General features: G+C 51.9%; 1 protein-coding gene across 1 annotated transcript; it reads right to left on the bottom strand.

Moving 5' to 3' along the window:
- Positions 1-13: 13 nt before the first annotated feature.
- Positions 14-23306, bottom strand: Ada (adenosine deaminase). Its single transcript, XM_042055116.1, is given in 16 exon segments — positions 14-161; positions 1065-1299; positions 1302-1344; positions 1787-1915; positions 3889-3920; positions 3923-3962; positions 4205-4306; positions 4387-4425; positions 4427-4459; positions 5003-5130; positions 6121-6236; positions 6823-6966; positions 9663-9708; positions 9711-9784; positions 12608-12669; positions 23146-23306. Coding segments are annotated over 16 exon segments (1404 nt in total). The 5' UTR covers positions 23179-23306.
- Positions 23307-23534: the final 228 nt, after the last annotated feature.

Here is a 23534-nt window from a genome sequence, read left to right as displayed (position 1 = left end):
AAGAGTGTTTCTTTTAATCACCAAATGCCCACCTGGGCTTTGTACCCCCAACATCTTCAGCCGGCAGGGTTCCACTGCCCCTCTGTCCTGTAGTGAGGCAGTGTAACTCCTCACGTGATGAGCCCTTCCCCACCCCATCCTCACACAGCCACGGCGATAACCTGAGGGCCTGTGAGATGGCTCAGTGTGTAAAGGTGCTTGCAGCCCAGACTAACAGCTCGGAGTTCAGTCCCTGGGCTGATATGGTGGAAGGAGAGAAGCACCATTTCAAAGTTGTCCTCTAATGCACATGCACACAAGGGAGCTCACAGCTGTCTGAACCCTAGTTCCAGGGGATCTGATGCCCTGTCCTGACTTCCTCTGGCACCAGGCACACACGATGCACATACCTACATGCAGGCAAAACACCCATATACATAAAAATGAATAACCTTTTAAAATAATGAAAATAGCCGCAAAGGATTCTGGTTAGAGGAGCACCTGCTCAAACCGCCCCTCTGGGAAAATGTCACTTCTGGAGGAAAGGTCCTGGCTCTTCCGGTCCAGTGTCCATGTGGGGGCCTCTTACCCACCCAGCCAGCAGCCCCAAGACCACATTCACCATGTGCTGCAGGATGCCAGTCACCAGCTGCTTTATTAAACAACCAGATTTTTAGCCTTAGAAGGAAGTTTCCAATCCATACCCACAATTGGCAAGGCCACGGGCCCTAGCCAGAACACCTGATCAGAGGACAGACCTGGCCGCTCCAAGGTCTGGAAGGAATGAAGGTAAGAGTGTCACAGAGTTGTGAAGGCTCCATCCACAGGCTGAGGCTCAGAGAGTGGCCTTGCCATCTTCAGGGGACCTGCCCTGCTGGTCAAGTCAGAGAGGTAGAAAGATCAGACCACTTATAACACATAAGGCATCGGGGAAAGCACAGAATTCCAGGCCCGAGAATGTCTTCCTACCAGAGATAGCAAGACAGGGGCTACAGGCAAGGGAATGTGTGGCTTGCCAAGGCCATATGCAGAAATGAAGGGATTCATGGAAATAGGACTGGGCCAGCTCCTTGTTAGGGTCACACCTCAGGCTACCATGATGGTTGGGAGTATCTGCAGGAAGCCTGTCCAGACAGTAGTCACCGCTCAGGAAACAGCCTCCCTGACAAGAGGCTGACTGACAGCTGCACCCAGAAGCCAGGCAGGCCTCACTAATTCTCAGCGCTGGCCCCCGCTCCCCAAAGGACCTCCCCGAGGTAGGTGTACCTTCAGCCTCTGGTGGCCATTGGTATTCTCGGTACAGTCGTTCCAGAAGCTCCTCTTCTCTTCCTCGGGGAGGAAGCTTGACTTGGCTGCATTGATGTTCTAGAAGGGAAAACAGTTGAAGAGCCAGGAAGGAGTGGTCTCGTGAACCAGGGCGAGGGGCTTGTATTAGGCCACAGGCAGCATGAGCCATAGCAGAGACCACAGACCACCGTACTCAGTGTGGGTGTGAGGAGGTTAGATGTGGGCAGAGGCCCTTGCAAGGATTCACTCAGGACAGCAGAACCCAAGACCAAGGTCTCAGCTAGGAGCAGCCTAAATGGCACAAAATTTTCCACAGCCAGGCACACCTGTCTGAGAGAGGGATCAAACCCAAGCAAAGGCTAAGCCACTTGATCCCTCAGCTGGGATGCCAGTGTCAAGGCATCTCTGTGGGAGGCCTTTGGTGCTAGACTCAGCTTGGCATGTCAGGGAAACCCACTGTGGGTCTCCAGAGGTTGCAGGCAGTCCTAACACAGACACCCCACAGCTCATACCCACTCACCAGTCGCTTGAAGTCTTCCTCAGTGAAGCCCATGTCTCGTTTGGTCATCTGGTAGTCAGTGTCCAGGGTGGACTTAAAGATGAGGGGGTCATCTGTGTTGAGTGAATAGTTGGCCTGGTCTTCTTGAAGCTGGCGGAGGGAGAAAAAGAGCCTCTTTACTTCATGGCTGCCTATCTCCCTGGTTCAATCTTCACCCAGCCTTAGACAGCATGAATGGTTGCGTTCTGGAGCTGAGGTGAGAGCCAGGAGGAGGGCAGTTTGCAGAGCCAGGAAGGCAACAGCCCCTCATGCATCTGTGCCCTCTAACCTTCCCCTTCTCAGCTCTGGAATGTGGCTGGCACCCCTGCCTCCCTCTCCTAGTCAGGCCTCAGTTCCTGCATATGCTCCTCAATACACCACATAAACTTCCTGGCACAACCCCCTGCCCACCATCTTGTTGAGCTTGATTGGTTTCTGCTGGCTCCAACCTTGCTTGCTTGGATAGCAGTATTCAACACCATTATTGTTTTGATTTTTTTTAAGATTTATTATGTACACAGTGTTCTGCCTGCATGTATGCCTGCACGCCAGAAGAGGGCACCATATCTCTTACAGATGGTTGTGAACCTGGGAATTGAATTTAGGGCCACTGTTAAGAGCAGCCATTGCTCTCACCTCTGATCCACCTCTCCAGCCTAGTATCAACAGTTCTAAAATTTGTATTTATGCTGTGTATGTATGGTCATGGTGTATGTTTGGAGGTCAAAGGGCAATTTGTGACGGTCGGTTTCTGCTTTTGCCATATAGGTTATTGGGTTGTCATGCTTTGTGGCAAGCACCTTTACATACTGAGCCATCTTATCAGCCCCAGAATTGGACACTTTGACTCTTCTCAAAACACCATTCTTAGATTTCTCTGCACCATACCTTTTTTTTTTTTTTTTTTTTGGTTTTTCGAGACAGGGTTTCCCTGTAGTTTCTAGAGCCTGTCCTGGAACTAGCTCTTGTAGACCAGGCTGGCCTCGAACTCAGAGATCCGCCTGCCTCTGCCTCCCGAGTGCTGGGATTAAAAGGCGTGTGCCACCACTGCCCGCGACACTATACTTTTTAAAAAATTATTTTAAATTTTTTGTTTAGTTTCCTGTGTGTGTGGATGGGCGGAGCTAGAGGAAGGTGCTGGCCATCCTCCTCATTCTCCATCTCAGTCCTCTAGGTCAGGGCCTCCCACTGAATCCGAAGCCCCAACAGTCCTCCCGTCCCCACCCCTCCCTAGTAGTGGGGTCACAGGTGTGCATGGCCATGCCTGGCTTTTTAGTGAGTGCTGGAATCTGAACCCTGGTCATCCTCATGCCTGCACAGCAAGCACCCGTAACCACTGACACCACGCTTTTGACTTCCCTTGTTTCTACCTGCCCCTTAATGCCACTGTTGTGGGTTCTCTCCTTAGACCTTGATCCACCATCACCTAGAGTCTTTTTCTTCAGCCTTTGTATTTGCATAGATGAGTTAAACCTCCCTCTAGCCAGCGTGCTAATAGACCCGTGTGCCTCCAAGAGCCGCCATTTGGTGTGCCACAGGCACCAGTGCTGGCCTGTCCATTGTCAGCACCCAGGTTCTGCCATCTGTATCCTGCCTTAGGAGAAGGTGGCTTTGTCCTCACACGAGCCCTGATTAAGGACCTGGTCACAGGATAGGAAGACCTTGTTCTTGGTTGCTGATGGGAGTCCTGTAGTATGGGAGAGAGGCTCCAGGGAAAAGCTTCAGGCTGGCATTCAGATGAGTGCTCAACAGCACCAAGAGCAGCAAACACCCAGCCGGGTGAGACTCGTCTGCCCACAGCCCAGAAGACAGAGTTGGTGAAAATGCAGAAGCTTCCTTTGGGAGGGGGCATTCTGCTGTGTCTGATGCATTATGGGGCCTCAGCTCTAGTAGTCAGTAGGTGGGGACCACAGTCGGGTCTGCACGTAAGCTTCGCAGTCCTCATTCGCTGGACAAGGACAGCAATACCTTGCCTGCTTCCCACCCAGCCAACGGAACTTCATTCCTAAGAACCCAGGATGACCAGGTGCCCGTTCCTACGTTCCCTCCCCTTCCTTCCAGAGAACCAAATGGGTCCCAGGAACCAGATCTCACCGAACAACTGCATGCTCCGTTTGGGATCCCAGGCGCCTGTGAGATAGCTGGACCAGGGACAGACCTGCAAGGGGCAGGTGTGTGGCTGGCACGTGGTGTGGCTGGCATAGTGAGCCCCAGGCCATACCCCGATGGGCCAAGCCACCTGCTGTGGCACCATTCTTGCCAGCTTTGCCAGGACCTCCTTGCTTCAAAAGCCCTTGAAACCTCCACCACTGGCCATTCCCAGTCAGCTTGCCTGGCCTTTCCACCTCTGTCTAAAAGGCATGGGGTAGCCAGAGACAGCTCCCAGCCTCACACCCTCACCTCAAAGTGCATGTTTTCTTGCAGTAGCCTCTTGTAGAGGGCCTCGTCCTCCAGTGTGTGGTAGCCGTGTCCTACCCTGTCGGTCTTGAGCGTGTCCACAGCCTATGGAGAAGCAGAGAGGAGGTGAGTCCAGGAGCAGGACTGGAGTCAGAAGAGGAGGCCCAGGGCTCCTGATTCCTTACCTCTCGCACAATCTCAGCAGAGCCAACCTCCCCAGCATGGGACAGTGCGGTGAATGCCACTCTTCACAGCCCCCTAGAAGGGGAAGAGACAGTTTGGGGGTTGACTCCGAGGGGTCCCTAGAAGGTCCCCAGAGGGTCCCTGTCTTTGACCACTTGGTCTAAATTTTTGGCAGGTGTGACTGTCCTCAGAGTCAGGCGAGACTACTTCAATAAGTACACAGGAGGGTGTGGCCTGGTTTCCAAGTGTCGTAAATAAAAGTGGTAGCTATCCTTATTCTGCAGCTCCTGCACCGACACTGTCGAAGGGTTTTAAACACATTGTCTAATATTCTAAAGCAAAACTAACACGATTTAGGGTAGAGTTTCAGAAAGTTCAAGTTAATAGACCAAGGTTCTAACAAGAAGTGTAGAACTAAGAAATGGGGCCCAGAAAGAAGCAGTTCTGTCCAAGATCACAGCAAACCACAGGCAGATGCAGACACAGACACAGCTCTCCCATCACCATGCTGGGGCTTTGGTTATAACCTGTTCGGAGTCTCTCACTTGGGGACTCGGGAGGCCCCAGGCTTGCCATCCAAGCTCCCCCCAGGAACATCTCTCCCCTTGTCAGGCCCACCTCATAGGCTTGCACGTGGCCTGGGAAGAGGCTACTTCCTTGGATGGTCTCATCACCAGCCAGGTCGATGGCCACCACAGTCTTCTGATGGTACTTCTTACACAGTTCCAGCACCTCAAGGGACCAGTCTGGGAGAGAGGTTCAACGGAGCATCATCAGACAGGATGGGAGCAGGGCTGCCCGGCCGCCCTCCTGGATGTTTGTAAGCCCTCATCTGTCTAGAGAAGACATAAGATCCAGTGTCTTGTCTTCAGATCCTGACTGCTGGGTCTTCCCCCACCCAAGCCTCTTTTCCCCCCACCAAAACCTTTTCCCCCACCAAAACCTCTTTCCCAGAGGAAGACTACCACCACTGCACATGGCCGAGGGTGTGCTGAGACAAGGCTGGGCTCAGTAAGTGACAAACAGGTCATTCCCTCAGTGCTTACCAACACCATGGCAGACTTACCCTCACTCAGAAAATGGGAACATAGAGTCTAATATTTAGCCCATGATATACCCCAGGAATGAGTTCATTGCTAATGAATCATGCAGTTTTACATTAAGAGCCCCATGAGTTACGATGTGGACCTACAAGATGGCTCAGTGGGTAAAAGCCTTAAGCCCGATGACCTGACTTGGATCCCCAGGCGGCATCGAGGGTTGAGAAGAGGCATGCAGGCCGTGCGCTATTGTGGTGAGCCCCATAACCTCACATCAGCCCTTGGCTCTGTTCCCGCTAATCCTTAGGGTAGGGGCACAAAGTGAGTGTGACCATCCTGTAACGAGGTGTGAACACTCAAAGGGGTGATGTGACTTGTATCACAGAATGGGCACTGCAGGTTGAAGCTTGAGCCCTGGATGTTTGGCCAGTGCTGGCAACAAGAGAGGAATCCCAGATACCTCAGAAGTCAGATCTATGTAAGAGGCTCTGGACCGGGCCAAACCGTCTTGTGGTTGTAGACGTTTCCCTATTGTTTAGTTTCCTTTGGCTATGAGCTTCCTGTTGGTCACGCGGCTGTCAAGACCTAGATTTCCCGTTCACGAGACTCACTAGAGCTGCCAAGAGTTCACTGGACACATAGGGTACGGGATTCTGGGATAGAGCCAGGCGGCCAGCAGGGTACAGTGGTACTCACTGGGTTGGTGGCGCATACAGCACAGTATGGACCGGACCTTGACCCCGAATGCTTGTTCTCCCTCCTGCAGGCCCTGGTTCACAAGATCCACAACCTCATCAGGGGTGAGGTCCCCTCTGTGTGGGGAGAGCAGGAAGGAGGGACTTCAGGCCCTGGTAGCCATGGTAACCATGGAACTGGAGCAGGGAGGAGCAGCCTTGCCCCTGACCTATGTCTTTCAGGGAGACATGTGGACATGATTTCAAGCCCCTATGCAGTGGCCTACTTCCTCAGAGCTGTCTGGGCACTATTAGATTCCAATGTGGGGGTGTCAGACAGCCCTCCCTATTTCTAGATGGAGAGGGGGCTAAATTTGAACCTGTCGGGCTGCCACTGTCTACAGGCATCAGAATCACAGCTCAGAGGGAGGGGGCAAGGGGACTTTAAGATATTTCCAGATGCAAGAGGTCCAGACCAGAAGACAGGAATGGGCCAGGCTCATTCATTGAGCAGAGCCTCTAGATGTCACTGGCTAAGCCAGGCAGAGTCGTGGGCAGCTAGCCAAGCGTTTTGCTTAGGGCAGAGATGTAACCACAGGCAGAGGGTTAGGGATCATGCCTCTTCTGTTTGAGTTGAGTTCACGGAGCAGGGCAAGGCCAAAGCTCTCAGCATTCTGCCCTCTCGGGGCTGAGCAATGCAGCCCCTTCCAGTGTTACCACTCACTCAGCCTGGTTCCAGGGGATTGGGTCCACTTTGGAGTTGGCCAGCAGGTGTGGGCTGTAGCGTACTTCCACGTACACCACGCCTTCCTTTGCCTTCATCTCCACAAACTCATAGGCGATCCTTTTGATGGCCTCCCTGCAGCCCCTGGGAAGGAAAAAGACAAGCTGGCAACAACCTTCTTCATCTCCTTGGGAGCTCCCGTGGCAAATGAGGTGCCTGCAACCCTCTTCAGATCCTGCAGAGAAGACCCAAGTTACCTGATGAGGTGCCTGCAACCCTCTTCAGATCCTGCAGAGAAGACCCAAGCCACCTGGCAAGACCTGGCATCTGTGCTTCTGAACTAAACTTATTCTGACCCCTTGCCCTTGTGTGACGGAAACTGCTTCTAACGGGCATGTCTTCACGTTTGCCCTGATACCATGCCATTCCACGTGGCAGTGGGACTGATTAAAAATAAAATCCCAGAGGGCTCATGAGATGGCTCAGCGGGAAAAGGCACTTGCTGTCAAGCCTGAAGACCAGGGTTTGACTGTCAGGATCCACAGGGTGGAAGGAGGGCATAGGTTCCCACAAATTGTCCTCTGATCCCCGCCCCAGTCTAAAAAGAAAAGTAAACAAGGGCTTAGGGGTGTGGCTCAATGGTGGAGCATGTATCTAGTGGCCTCCTAACCCCATAATTTTTTTTTTATAAAGGAAACCAAAGCATGCTGTTCCTCTCTTCTGAGCCCCTATGGCTTCCAGTTGTGTAGAAAGCTCTGCCTTGAAGCCAGCCCAATGGCACGGTCACCAGCTTTGCTAGCATCTTGTGATTCACATTCTTCTCTGGCCAAGGACCATCAAGCTTGTCCCTCCCACCTCAGGACTCTGCCTGCCTCCACCCAATGCCAGCTTAAGGCCCTGCCCAGACTACCTTCTCTCTGGGGATCCTTTCTCCATGTCCTGATCACTGACATTAGATATCACATGCTTTTTCTGAAGTGTTATTTCCCATGTCCCCTTGACTCCCATGAGGCAAGGATCCCCTATGTTGTCATGGCTATGACACTGCATCCAAGGAAGGGCCTAGGGCACAGTAGCCAAATTTTTGTTGGATAATGGACGTGAGGCTGGCAGGGAGAGAAGGGGCACAGATGGTGAACCCAGAGGGACTCTGGGTTTTTTCGTTTTTGTTTGTTTTGTTTTGTAGAGGCAGGGTTTCTCTGTGTAGCTTTGGCTTCTGTCCTGGCCCTCACTCTGTAGACCAGGCTGGCCTCGAACTCACAGAGATCCGCCCATCTCTGCCTCCCAAGCGCTAGGATTAAAGGCATGCGCCACTACCACCCAGCTCAGATTGACTCTGGAATGGACAAATGATGTTCAGACATGGTACAGTCTGTGTGATCCTGGGCTAATTAGCTGCCCTCTCTGATACCTCTGTCAAATGGTTATTGTGAGGCCAAATGACAAAACATCAGAAACCTCACCTAGGCCAGGACTTTGGTTGGTGCGGACACATGCTACAAAGAAGTGATTAGCTGGATGCTGGAAGTGTTTTAGTTGCTGCTGCTGAGTGTAGGCTACAGGAGCAAGGCACAAAGTGACCTGTTGAGGGCCTCTGCGAACACTGATCAAACGCTAAAGGACTGTCCTAGGTAGGACTTCCTCCAGAGCAGGGACATGAGCAAGGGAAGGCAAGCAAGCGCCCCCTTCGCTTTTAGGTGAGAAGAAAGGGCCCAGCTCTGGGGAAATGGGGCACTCCCAGGAGGAGGTTCAGTGGATGCGGGTAGGCTCTGGGTCTCAGCTTTGCTATAGGGAGGGGCTTGCTCTCTGCCTTTCCCAGAGCTGTGGTTCCAGTCATTCTCCAGGGGGCACTGAACCCCTCATACTGGACACAGACCCTCAGTACACAGTGAACAGGAGCTCGGATTCCCTGCCCTTTTGGTCACCTTGTGACAGGGGAACCAAGGAAAGGGAAAACACACATGGTCTGCCAGACAGGAACACTGTTGATACAGATAATGCCAGGATTTGATGCAGTGCACCACAACATGGCCAGTGACCCCTTCCTGAGAAGGGACACCCGCAGATGTGCGTGGAAGGCAAACCATGGACCTTTAGAGAACAGCATTCCAGGCAGAGAGAATGAGGGTGGGGTGGTGGGGCCGACGAGGACCTGAGGTTGGGGTATGTCAGTCCCCAAGGGTAGGGGAGGAGTCAGCATCTGCGGAAAGCAAGGGCTCAACCCTGTAGGACCCCTGCACCTGGCATGTGGGTTTCAGTGTCAGCTCTGAGCGACACAGAAAGAAGCCGGTAAATTTGGGTCAGAAGCCTGGCTTAGATTTTCAGAGTCTGAGTCCCTTTCTCTGACACTCTCTAATGGCAGTTCCTGGGCCTTTTCAGAGACTAGTAGTGGTCCTTGTTCAACCAGTGATTCAAGACATCCAAGACAGACCCAACTTACTGTACCTCCATTTCCCGCTCCAGCACCTGGCCTGCCCATACCCTCCAAAGCTCTAGACTGGGGCATGGGGACCTGATTCAGACCTACCCCCACATGTCTTTTCTTGACCTAGGCCAAGGGTTCTTCCTCTAAGTTCTGTGATGGCGGCATGGGTCTGGGATATTAGCTGGCAAGGGCAGTGAGTTCTGAATAAGACATCTCATAGCCTAACCAGCACAGGGCTTGAATAGAGCCTCTTCCGCCTCTGAATGGGTTAAGAGATTAGGAGTCCAAAGGCATAGGAGAATTGGCTCAGGGGCACACTATGGTAAGAAGCAGGGCTGGAGGTACAGCAGCTCAGTCTGGTCTTAGTTACAGGGACGGGTGCTGTTGTGGGACACAAGGATCGGGAGCAACTTACGCAATAACAGGCATGTAGTAATCAAACTTGGCCAGGAAGCCAGGAGCGAAATGGGCTTGTCCATGCCGATGATGTCGCGCAGCCCCTCCACTGTATCTGCCGGGAGGGTGACGCCTCTCTTCCTGAAAATAAAACTGAGGATGAGGGGCTGCAGCCAGAGCTCAGGGGGTGAGACACTGGCTGCTCTTGCAGAAGACCTGGTTTGATCCCGAGACCCACGCGGAGGCTCACAACCATCTCTAACTCCAGTTCGAGCAGATCCGATGCCTTCTTGCTCCTTGGTAGGCATCAGGACATGCAAGTAGTACACATACATACTTGCAGGCAAAACACTTGGACACATAAATGAATTTTTAAAACTACATTTGGAAAAAACAAAACAAAGCCGCACGGTGGTGGCGCACGCCTTTAATCCCAGTGCTCTGGAGGCAGAGGCAGGCGGATCTCTGTGAGTTTGAGGTCAGCCTGGTCTATAAGAGCTAGTTCCAGAACAGGCTCCAAAGCTACAGAGAAACCCTGTCTCGACAAAACCAACCAACCAATCAAACAAAACAAACAAATGAATGAAAATAAAAACACGAGATGCCAAGGCAAGATCCAGTCAGGCCTCCCAGGGCAGCATGGAACAGACTGATAACTCCAGTAAGAAAACAAGGGGTCCTTCCATCTAGCTTCTCCCCTGGGACGGATGAGGATACTGAGCTCCAAGGCCTAGAGACCAGCATAGAGGCCTTCTAGAGACTTGTATCCAGAAGTCACGACAAATCACACATTGCTCATCCAAGTACTCAGCAGGCCTGGCCCTGCCTGGCTTCTAAGGTTAAATGCAATTCAGGGTGGTAGACCGAGAGACAAGTCAATATATCTCAAGGGACTAACAGGCTGGCTGTTGCTGGGGTGAGTATCATAGCAAGCCCACGACTTCCTCATCAGGTCCAGGGTAGGCAGAGATGTTTGAGCAACATGCCCAGACAGAAGCTATTAGACTGTGTGGTATCTTAATTCCCAGGACAGGAGCTGGTATCAGGACTTCTCCCTCTGTCCTCCTGGCTGGCTTGTCTTAGCAACCTGCCCAACCTAGCATAGGTCTGCTGTGCTGGTTACTCAGCTCAGGACTCTGTCCCATCCCTGCCTTCTTCCTACATCGGGAGCTCTGCCTCCCCGTGGACTGCAGGAAGCTGGTGTGAACTTGGTGTGCCTTCCTGCTTCTGCTGTCTCCACCCACTGTGAGTCAGCTCCAGTTTGCAGTGTCTGTCCCTCTAGGCCTTGGTTGCTCCTATTTTATACCACTATTGTTATTATTGGTGTGTGTGCATGCGTGCATGCATGCATGCGTGTGTGTGTCTGTGTGTACACATGTGTTTAAAAAAGAGAATATTAAGGGGCTTAGACTTTAGCTTTACAGCAGAAGCCCTAGGTTTCATTCCCAGCACAGCCATAAAATAAAACAAGTCCCCATAGTTTCCCAGTAGATAACACCAAGGTCTCCCCGCTCTAGCCTGTGTGTCATGAATCCTCACCAGTCCCAGGTCTCCATAATTTACCTTGGGGTTATGGTCCCTGCCCCTGTTGTGCTCCTGGCCCATAGACAGGTTCTCAGTACTCACTGGTCCCTCCAGATTAAGCTTCTTGCTGCTGGCCAGCCAGCCTGAGTCACCTTCCTAAGGCTGTGTACAGCCATGGTGATCCTGGAAAGCCTTCAGAGGGACACACTGCTAACTATGTTCAAAGGTCAGTGGTCAGACTACAGCCCTAAAGCCCAGAGGATGGTGAGGCCATGGTAGGCACCTGGAGACAGACTGCAGATGACAAGAGAAGGGACAGTGGTGGCTCAGAGCCGTGCAGTGATGGCACTAGAGGAGGCTAGACCTTCATATGCTCCACAGAGAGCCCTCAGGGTGGGGAAGGGGCCTGGGAAGGAGGTAAGAGGCACTACGAAGGACACAACCCAGGAGCTGAAGGAAGAAGAGATGATTGCCAACAGTCACCCAGACACCCAGACAGAGAAGGGGTCACTGGAAGCAAGGCTTCTTCCCTGGTTCCTGAAGACTCCACGGCACCCCCGTCTCCCGAGCTCACTGAGGCCAGAAAAATCACACCGGCCCCCAATATCCACACTTTGCTCTTTCACTCAAGGATACTCGTGCCTTCTTGGCCCGGCTAATGAGCCTTCTTGGACCATTTAATAATCCCTGATTAGAATTCGTCTTAGTGTCCCACCCAGATGACCTCAGTAAGGCCCTGTGGCAATAGCAACTAGCTCCAGATGATCAAAGGCCACACACAGATAAGGCCAGAGGTGTCCCTTGACACTAGAGCCATAGATGCTGACAGTGACATCTGGGAGTGACCTTTATGGTGGCATCTGATAGACACTCGTTTTTCAGGCCTTACTTTACAGAGCTCCCTGGATGCGTTGTTAATGGGAGAAAATACTCTACCAGACCTCTGGACTGAAACCGCCTTTGGCATTCATGGCTCCATCCTCCCACCTGTCAGGTAGGGTGAACTACACAACTGCCTCCCAAGCAGTGGGAGGGAGTCGCTAAGGCAGTCACTCAGTGTGGGGCAGCCGATGTGTGCTTATGATGGCTGAACAGCAGCCACATCCCAGGGCAGGAAGAGGCTGCTGGAAGCACCAGGTGGAGGAAAAGCCCGCCGAGCAGAACCCTCCCAGGATGCACAGAGTGCTCTGCAGCAAAGGAGTGAAGGATGCTAGGGGCGGGGCTTGCTTTTCCCGACAGCTAGAAGGTAGGATGCTTGCCTACCACCTCCAACCAATGGCGGCTGGAATGGAAAGAACCCAGGACAACACCATCTTCCACCAAGGGCTGGCCTGACTCTCACAAGGGGTGAACAGAGTCCTGGGAATCTCCAGGGTCCCCCAAGAAGAGCTGTACATGTCGCTGGATGTTGGAGAGGACTGTGGTTGACCATGGACTTACTTGGCATAGTATAAGATGGTTTCTAGCTTGATGGACCCATCCAGGTGGACGTGCAGTTCTACCTGCAAGGGGCAGAGAAGGAGCAATGAGACACCAACAGAGACTGAGGGCCACTTTGGAAGCCACCTTTTCCTGGACCCTTAGTCAATACACCTCCTAAACTCTTTACATGAATGCTCTTGTCTAAGCTTACCTGTTTGTGGGTTTTTTTTTTGTGTGTGTGTGTGTGGGGGGTCTTACACTTGTGCTATGCAGTTCACAGCTCAGGAAATTAATGTTAAATGCCTTGTCCAAAGTCACGTAGCAAGCAAGCAATGGAAGCAGGGACCCGACCCTTGCCTTAGCCACAGCTGGGGAGCAGCAGAGTCAGTGTTCTAACCCCAATCCAATTCCCAAACTGTGATCTGAATGAGGCCAGTCACAGTCCCAGTGGGAGCCAGCCCCTACCACACCAGAGCTGCTGCCCTCAGCCATCTTCCTCAGCCAACTCTTGAGTTTACCAGGAATAGCCGACTGTAGATACCTCAAAAATCAGGCTCTGGGGCTCAGGAAGACAGCTCAGTTTATAAAGTACTGCTGCACAAGCATAGGACTTGAGTTCAGTCAGCACTCACACGAAAAGTGTGGTGGTGCACACTTACAGTTCCAGAGCAGGGGAGATGGAGATGGGGAGGTCCCTGGGCTTTCCTAGCCCAGTTTAGCCTAATGGGTAAACCCCAGGATCCCTTGTGAGAACCTGTCTCAAAAAATAAGGAGGTGGCACTTTAGGAATGACACCCGATATTGACCTCTGGCTTTCACATGTTGGCACATATGCATATACTCACCCATGCCTGTATGCGCACGTACACACACACACACACACACACACACACACACACACACACACACACACATATATAAGACTCCACTGGAGGGTACAGCTCTGTGGGAAAGTACACACTTGCATGTGCAGGGTGAAGTAAATGCAAATATACAAACACCAGACTCCGTGTCACACACCGGTGCCAGTCCAGCCTACCTCAGCAGGCCACATATCTGGTAACTAAGTCTTTCTGATCCTCTAGAAAGGTCTTGGCAATCATCTCTTATTTGTCCAGTCCCGTGTGTGACACCTTGCACATAAAGCCAAGGCTACCAGCAGGGGTTTTGGAAAGAGTCTATTTGTCTAGACTCCCAGTTCTACCATTGGATAATTCATCTCAGATATTTGGTCTCTTTGGGCCTAAGCGTCAACTGAACAGTGTGGGATACTACAGTCTTCTGCAAAAACTGCGGCAAAGACTTTAGACAGTGTCTGTGGAGAGGTGTGGCCCAAAGGAGGCAGCCACTGCCCCCGGGAGATGCTGTTTTCTATGACTGCTAAGAGGTACAACAGGTGGCAGGAGCCAGTGACCTAAGGGACTTTGTCATCTGCCTTATCCAGGTCATGGAGTAAATTTATTGGACCAAGGGAGACCCAGAAGTGGTATATTCCAAGGTGTGGCCATATCTGGAAATTGGTGGCCTAGATAAGGATGTTGGCAGGCCTGCCATGGAGGAGGAACATCTGGGAACTGCTGGCCCAAGGGTTAGCCCCAGGAACTCTTACAGAGCCCATTTCCAGCAGAAGAAACCAGGCCCATGGCAGCAGCCAGCAGAGGGGACAAAGCCTCTAGTCAGCAGGTCCTTAGAGTGCCCAGCACTCCTAAGGCCACCAAGCTGGGAGAAGATAGAGCAGCTCACCCCCAGCTTGGGATCACACTGGCTGTTGGCTTTCCCAGTTTCTTTGAGGTTGAGAAAGGCCATCACAGACAAGAGTTTGAGGCTGGGGTCTAGAACCAGGCCCTAGCTTAAGCCAGCACTTAGTGCAGGGGAGGCAGAGCCTGGGGAATAGAAGCCAAAGATAGTGGGAGACGCTGGAGGACATGGCATATAGAGGCCAGCCCACCAGGCTAAATAAAGGGGAGCAGTGACCTCCCTGGGTGGGAACACTGGGTCAACCACGGGCCCCCAGAGTTGCCTGTATTTCAAGCCCTAGAACCAGTAACTAGGACCTAAGATGATAACATGGATTCATCCTCAATCTTAGATGGTAACACATGGATTCATCCACAATCTTAGATGGTAACACACAGGTTCATCCACAATCTTAGATGGTAACACATGGATTCATCCACAATCTTAGATGGTAACACACGGATTCATCCACAATCTTAAATGGTAACATATGAAATCACCCACAATCTTAGATGGTAACACATGGATTCATCCACAATCTTAGATGGTAACACATGGATTCATCCACAATCTTAAATGGTAACATATGAAATCACCCATAATCTTAGACAGTATCATCCACTATCTTAGATGGTAACATACGGGATCATCCAGTCTTAGATGGTAGCACATGGAATCATCCACAATCTTGGGGAAGCTTATCCTGAACTATCTGGACAGGTTCTGAATGTACTTTCCTGTCCTAGAGGCAGAGGTAGAAGACCTCTAGAACAATGTGACCACAGAGACAGACTGGATCCATGAGGCTGTAAGTCTGGAATGCCTGACACTACCAGAGGCTGGAAAAGCAAAGGGCTGACCCCTGAGCTTTCAGTGTGAGCATCATCCTGCAGGCCTCCAGAACTGTAGAGTGTTGGGCTGGGGGAAGAGGGATGTAACTGCCTTTATTTTGTCTTTTCAGTGCTGGGGATGGAGCCCAAGGTGTTTTGTGGCTTTAAAGCCACTTAGCATGTGGTCACTTGTTACAGCTGCCACAGGAATCTCATATAGCCAGGCTCTGTCAGAGGTCAAGGCAAGGAGGACACAACGATGCCCCCCCGAGTCTCAGCTCTGGTTTTTGTTGTTTTTGTTTTGTTTTCTGAACTACAGTCAAGGCTGAGAAGAATGCCCTAGAGCCCTATGCTAGAGGCCTGAGCAAGGAGAGCAGAATCCAGATAGGGAAAGGCAAAGAGTAAATGGAAGTGAGAAAGTAGAGAAGGTTTAGATGATTTTCTTATGAACCTTACTTCTGAATGGCTGACCACATAGCCCAGGAGGGGCAGAGGGTAGCTGTGGATCGCAGCAGCTCATTTCTTTTGAGGCAGGAGTGAGTTGGCCCCATGTAGACACTGATGGATGATGGGAGTAAAGGAGGTCACCGAGAAAGGGGGAGGAGTGGTCGGAGGCAAAACAAAGCCAGGACTATGAGAAGGGGAATCCCACCGTGGGTCAGGGCAGGGTGTCTGTGCTCTGTCTCCATCAGTGGGAGCCAGAGGTCTGCAAGGGCACTGGGGGAAAGCAGTTACACATCAAGAGAGACACCTCCACAGTGTCTCTGCTGCAGTATAACAGCGACAATTGTCAGGATGTGACTGCCCCACCTGCCAGCCCCCAGGAGACCATCAGGAGCAGAAAGGCTCCCAGAAGCTCCAGGCAGATAGCCAACGAGCCAGCTCTAGAAGCATCCATACTGTCTTGGGCTGGTCTGTCCTGTCCCACTTATCAGAACAAGAGCCCTTAGGAGGTTAGAGCCCTAGGGTATGATGACACACACATACCCACACACCCTGCAGAGCCACAAGGTAAAGAAAATCAGACATCAAGGGATACAATACAGCGTGCTCAGAGGGCCAACCTGAAGAAGGAGCCCTGCAGGGCAGAGTAGACCAGAGAGAAGAAAGGATCAAGGAGGAGTTAGTGTGCGGCGGAATCGGGAAACCTGCAGGGAATTACTCATGGAGATGGGTTTTCAACAGAAATATTTTCAATAGGCAGGGGAGAGGGTGCAGCCCTTAAAACTGTGGCTTTCTGGGTGGAGAGCAGGCTGGGAGTAAACCTCAGCAGAAGATTGCTAATGTATGTGTCCAGATGAGAGCCAGCTACTGTGCAGGGCGTGCTACACTGTACATGCAGTAGGTCCTTGGTAATTAGGAGTCCAACCCACGACATCCCCCTATGGTAGGTCTTAGAGAACCAGGCAGGGGCGAGGGCACCTCTGAGGCCAGCTGTCCACCCTGCTCCACAGAAGCTGCCACATGGAACAGGTTGGTAGGGAGCAAAAGCATAAACCATTGCCACAGACAGCTCACAATGTAGATAGGTAACCCACTGAACATTCCAGAAAGCTGCCATTGAGAAGCCAATCTACCAGCCCAGATGACCATGGAGGTACAAGTTTGGAGACTGAGCTGGGACCATGTTCAGGAAAAGGGAAGTTAGGGTGTCTATTGAGTCTATTGTGTATGCCACAACATTAAAGGCAAAGACTGCACACCCATTTTATATGGGAGGAAGCTGAGGCTCAGAGAAGAATGTAAAACAGTGGTTCTCAACTGGTGGATCACGACCCCTCTGGAGGTTGAACGGCCCCTTCACAGGGGTCACATGTCAGATATTTACATTGTGATCCATAACAGTAGCAAAATTATAGTTACAAAGTAGCAATAGAAATAATGTTATGGTTGGGGGTCACCACAGCATGAGGAACTGTTAGTAAAGGGTGGCAGCATTAGGAAGGTCGAGAACCAGCGCTCTAAAGGTTCAGGGATCTGTCAGTGAACCGGTCTGCCCTTGAGCTCCTAACAGGCAGGACCACCTGTGAGATAGTGCAGGGGCTCTCAGAGCTCCCGCTGTCCTTAGACCCTAGGCAACGTCCGCATTTATGTGACCCCAGCAGCTGTGCATAAAGAGGTTTATTTTAAAGATTTATTTATTTATTATGTATACAGTGTTGTCTGTATGCATGTTTGCAAGCCAGAAGGGGGCACCAGATCTCACTACAGATGGTTGTGAGCCACCATGTGGTTGCTGAGAATTGAACTCAGGACCTCTGGAAGAGCAGTCAGTGCTCTTAACCTCTGAGCCATCTCTCCAGCCCCATAAAGAGGTTTTTGATGTGAAACTCAGAGTAGTCAGAGCAGACCAACAGGAGAGCAAAGTCGGGGCCCAAGTCCTCCTGCCCTTAAGTCCAGGTCTTGTTCAGGGCCACAACACCATCCCGACCCTGGTGCCCGGTCTCTGTCCAGCCTCCTGACCTCTCTGGGGAGTTTTATATCTCTCTCTGTGGTCACTCAATAAGACTGGCTCGCAGTTGGCCATTATGTGTGAGAATGGCAGGAAGACCTCCTAGGGCTGCTGGGGATAGGAAGCAGCTTAGTAACTAACAGAAAATTACTGTGTGTCAGGAACTGAGGAAGCACCAAGAGATGTCAGCCTCATAGGTGAGGTCCAGAGAGGTGCGTTCAGGTCACAAGACATGCTGGAGATAGTGGACAGAATTAAAGTATCTAAATCTTGGCCCTCCTTGATCAGATGCTCTCATATCTGCTTCAAGCCTGTAGAAGGTGGACAGGGCTGGCCTCAGTAGGACAATGGTGTCCCCCAGGCCTCCACATGCCTAAACACACAACACTGTTCCTATCATCTCTAGCTCTTCTCTCCGCTCTCTCTCTCTCTCTCTCTCTCTCTCTCTCTCTCTCTCTCTCTCTCTCTCTTCTCCCCCCCCTCTCTCTCTCTCTCCTTTTTTTTTTTGAGACAGTCTCTCTCCTCTACATAGCCCTGGCTATCCAGGCTGGCCTCAAACTCAGAGATCCACCTGTTTCTGCCCTCTGCACTCTGGGATTAAAGGTGTGCGCCACCACACCTGCGTCTACTCTGCTTTCATTCCACTTTTGCTTCTCCAAGAACAGGTACCCGTCTGTGTCACTCTAGTGTGTCTTCGGTACCTAGTACAGCACCTGGCAGAGCAAAATGTGCTCTGGGTCTACTGAATGTCATTGATACCCCCACCCTTCAGTCTTAATGTCAGCAATGGCAGATTCGGTAGAGAATCCAGGGGGGCAGAGCAGCCACAGGTACCCACTGCCAGCCCACGTCCCTTCTTTCTTCCTCATCCTGGCAAGGGCTTGGGTGGAGCAGGGGTCAGCACCTCATGTCCCACCACCTCTTGACTAACTTTTAGGATGAAACCAACCAACCAAGGTAGGCTTGGGCCAATGAACTGCTTCAGCCCCGCCTCCTTCAGGAAGCACCTCCAAATTCAGCTCAGCCCTTTCTGGGCTCCTGTAGCTCCAAGGTACAGATTGGAAGGAGCCAAGCAGCCCTTTGGTGTTTCCTATAGACCTGGGGCCTGGTGGAGTTCTCCAGTGCTATTCATGAATCACCCCAGAAGTTCCCAGCCAACAAGAAGCATCTCCACCTGGCAAAATCTTATGACTCAAAAGTCTAGGAAACAGTCCAGTTTACCCCCACTTTATAGGTGGTAAGACTGAGGCTCAGAGAAGAACTCGCCTTAGGTCACAACAGTTTTACAAACAAATGAACACCACAGCCAGGAAGTTGCATGAGCCTGAAGCCAGAAGCTTTTATCCAAACAAGGCAAGGCGTTAGGCAGACAAGGGAAAATGTGACCAGGATGATCACCAGGTGACACAGGTCCCTACAGACAGGAGCTATCAGTGTGGCATGCCCACACTAAGCAGGTCACATTTGGTGTCCGTGAGACGGGTACAGGTATAATTCCCATTTCACAGGAAAACTAAAACACAGGGAAATTACTTAACTCCAGTAATTAAGGGGGAGGGCAGAACTCAGCATGGGCCTAGCTCTGGCCCCCACACTGCTATCTAGCCCTGCAGCCACTCTGAGGCACGGCTCACCCATACCCCTAACCCCATGATAAATATAGCATTCAACCTCATTTTGGGGTCCCCCTTGTTCAAGGTTATCCTACAGTGCTGCCTCCACAAACCCCAGGGGTATGGCCATAGGACTCTCTCAGGACACCTAGGCAGGTGGACAGTCCTCTCTCAGTCTGCAGAACAAGTCTCTCAGGATTTGGAATCAGGAGACAGGCTGGTCTTCTGCCTCCCTGTGTGACCACAGACCCCTTCCTCTTTTCTGCCCTGTCAAACAAAGGCTTCCATGAAACCAAATCTCCCTCTGTCCCCTCCCCAACAACTGTCACATGAATCTAAACGGGTGAGATGGTCTCTTCCCATGGGTAGTTTCATTTTAACAGGTGGCTCTGGTAACGGAAAGACAACAAGAACCCAAGTCAATGCACCTGCTCAAAATAAGAAATGAGGGTGACCCGGAATCCAGGAAGCACCCACTGCAACCTCCGGAAGGAAGCACACACAGGCACTTTAGCAGAAACCATGGCGGTGTAGATTTTCCCCAACACCCCATAACAGCCGTTTCTCTGTCCCAGCTTATTGAAGACAGCTGAGTTTCAGGGCCTGCTTACCTGAGGACTTGATGCTGCCAAGCTGAGAGGCAGGGGTTCTACCCTGGTCTGTCTGAAGTCCAAGGCCAAGACACTGACTCTAAGTCCTTGCTCTTAACATCACTGCACTCCCCTTTTCTATCTCACAAAAGACAAACTTCTAATTAGCAAAGCTGTCAATAGCACCTACTTCAGTTTTAGGCCAGTCTGACTTGCAGCCTACCTATGCTGCTTTTTGGTGGTGCTACTTTGGCAAGTTCCTTTGCCTCTCTGAGTCAGTTTCCTCCAATGTAAATGAAGATAACAGGACCTGTCCCAGGAGACTGCTGTGAACAAAACGTGACTTAATTCATACAAAGCAGCTAGAACCGCTCTCGGTATAAACATCCAAGTGTCAGAGAGCAAAGGTGCCCGGGGATCATGCCACATGTGGCTGGCTTTCAAACAGCCTTCCCAACCTGGGTCAGTTCCCTCAAAGTCTAAGACATGAGATGCACAGATAGTACAGCTTTGAGCACACTTCTTCTCCTCTCTTGTCCTCAGACAACTCCACTTGCAAACAGGATGCTGACAGCTGCCTGTTCAGTCATTCAGGATTCTGTGAACGAAGCTGCTAAAGGTTCCCAGTACTCACGACCCCATCATCCCATCACAGCCAGAGGTACGAGGTCAGCACAGAACTTTAACACATGGCAACAACTAGAGCCACGGAATTTTCTAGCCCTGCTTCAGTGATAAGGATCACTGGTGTATACATACACACACACACACACACACACACACACACTTATCCACCTTCTTCAGTGCCCAGCAATTTTAAGAAGCAAGCACTCAATCAAAGCAGGTAGCAGGTGTCTAGGTTCTTGCTCCTCGGGGTAGGCTGGTGGACCAGCAGTGTTACATCGTATCTCAACCCCACCCCAACCTTCTCTGTCTCAGCCTGCAGTTAAAGTCAGATTACTTCTAAATCTGGCAGGGAAAGCTGAGGATATGGCTCAGGAAGAAAAGAGCTTGTACACAAGTGTGTGGCTCCGAGTTCAAATCCACAGAGCCCGCACAAACGCCAGGCATGGTAACTCACATCTACAACCCCTTTACTCCTCTTATGAAATGTGAGGCAGAGACAGGAGAACGCCTGGAAACTCCTGGGGCAGCTATCCTGGTGTTCCAGAGAGGAACATGCTGGAGGGCGAAAACCGATACCCAAGGTTATTCTCTGGCCTCCACACGCAGGCCTGCACGCACACTTACATATACACAAAACAAAAACTCTGGAAGGTATCATCGGCTCACCTTGAAGTTGTCCAAGCCCCTAGGTCCCAGCTGGTGGTAGGCATAAGAAACCAAAGACCTCAGCAAAGGCTGCTGCCTGGCTCAGGTGAGACCCCAGCAAAGGCTGCTGCCTGGCTCAGGTGAGACGCCATCTCATCCCAGGGCATTTGCAGAGCTCACCCAGGGGAGACAGGCGCATGGAATTTCTGGCTTTTATGTCATTTTCTCATCCCAAACAAGGTCTTGCTATATAGTTCAGGCCTGGAACTAAAAAAAAAAAAAAAAAAATCCTCCCGCCTCAGCCTTCCAAATGCTAGGAATTACAGGTGTGTACCATGGTGCCTGGCATAGGAGACGGGATTTTGAAGCCAGCCCTCAATGTGGGCTCTTCTCCCAGCTTGGCTACATTCTAGTTAGGCTCTCTGCACCCGTTTCTGCATCTGCACATGGAGATGGTACTGGCTACCTTACAAGGTCATTGCCAGAATGGATTGGCTGTATGCAGTTATGGTGTGAAGGCTGGGCCCTCAGTAAGCTTCAACTGGTAAAACTCAATCACACAGGCTGCCCAGATGCTGATCCCAGTGTCCCCTTCCCACTTCTGTTGGCCACAGCTATGTTCCTCCCTCCCCATGACATGAGACACAGCAGCCAACATGCTACCTTTCCACTCAAGCATTGCCTCCTAACACCCAGACGCCGGTGCGCGTAGACCTAGTAATGAAGTCCTTGGCGTAGACCTAGTAATGAAGTCCTTTCCCCCAGGTGTGCAGTCTGAGGCTGAGGAGGAAATGATCGGCCATGAACCAGGTGACAATACCGGGGAATCATAGTATACTGGCACTCCCCACAGCGCTGTTACAAAAGGGTAAGGTGCTATCGATCTGTCACCTGTCATTCATCTTCAGCTTCCATCGCTCCCATCAGGAGAGGTGGTTCCCCTGACCAAGGGTGAAGAGAATTCAGACCATCAAAAGAAAAAAAAAGTCTTCAATGACAAGAGGCGCTAACTATCGTGAGGGGCACCAGACAAGATGTGCAGGAGGCATGGGTTGGGCAAGAAGGCGTGCCCTGCCCTAGCCTCTAGCATCTGACGGCAGGGTCAGAGTGAGTTCCCCACGGGAGGAGCAGGCCTACCTGCCCTTCCCTCTCCCCCTCCAGGCACACATATGTTGCACAACATACACACCGGATTCTTACTAATGCCTTTGCGATGTCTGCCATCACCATTCAACATTTGTTTCTTGGAGGGGTAAATCTGAGCCTGGCTGTCTCTGATTCCTCCCTCTGGGTCCTCAGTCTTCACTCTGTTGACCAGTTCAATTTGCCTGCCTAACTACTGGGTCTAGGGCCTCCTTGGACAGAATCCCTGAGGGCTGCAAAGCTGGCCTTAGGGACCTGGACTCTCCCTGACTTTCATTGTTTCCAAGAAGCTACAACTGCAGGCAGAAAGACAAGGGGTACTCCATTAGGGGTCAAGGGCCATGACCTGACCCCAAACAAACCTATTGTGGCCAAAGGCCCAGGGTGTATAGGAATTCCTCCCCAGCGCTCTGTTGCCTCTTTCCCCTTTCTGGCTTGGATCACAACTTTTCCCCACGGGCGCACCCACAAACTCACCCACAAACCTAAGTTAACTGGTGCCCACAAAGCAATCATAACACTGAAGATAAAGCCACTCACCGAACACTTAACAGCTAGAGACCCTGGGCCCCATTCTACTAAGGTTCTACATCAGGTCCCTGCCCAGGCTCGCACAGCTGCGCAGCCCCACCCACTGAGTGCCCATTTGACAGACAGCGGGGCTGAGACCCGGAGTGGACAGGGCATGGACAGCAGCCGAATCCGAAGGCCAGCCAGAGGCACCTCCAGGTTCTGGACGCTCCCTGCCACATCGTCTCTCGCCCGACAGTCCGGAAGCAAGCCACGGCCTTGGCCGATGGGAGACGCCAGCGGGAGTCCTCCTATGCTTCTAAGGGTGAAGACTCCCAGGGCTGGGCCCGGCTAAGCCCTGGGACAGCCCGGGGGCACAACCCGGGCGACGGAGCCCCTCCACGCTCACTTTGGGTTTGTTGAAAGCGGGCGTCTGGGCCATGGTGCCGAGTGTGCACCCCGGTGCCGAAGCTCTTCCCGCCGCCGAAGCTCTCCGGGTCCGCGCTGGCTCGGTGGCAGGGTCGTTTCCCGAGGACTCTCAGAGAAGGCAGACCGCCACGCTCTTTTTTACCGGGCTGCCCCGGCCGGTCCCTCCCATTCCCCGCCCACACCGGAGACTCCGCCTTCCGGGGCTCGGGTCCCGCCCTTGGTCCGCCTGCAGCCCTGGCGCCCATTTCCCAGAGTTCTGGACCCCAGATCTTCCCGGCGGCTACACCCTAGAAAACCCCAGGTGAGCCCCCAGAAGGCGTGACCCCAGTGTCCCCGCCAAGCCCTGACCCCTTTCCGGCCCCTTCTTCA

Source organism: Arvicola amphibius, chromosome 5 (genome assembly GCF_903992535.2).
Source record: "Arvicola amphibius chromosome 5, mArvAmp1.2, whole genome shotgun sequence".
NCBI lineage: Eukaryota > Metazoa > Chordata > Mammalia > Rodentia > Cricetidae > Arvicola > Arvicola amphibius.
This window is presented reverse-complemented; position numbering and strand designations above follow the sequence as displayed.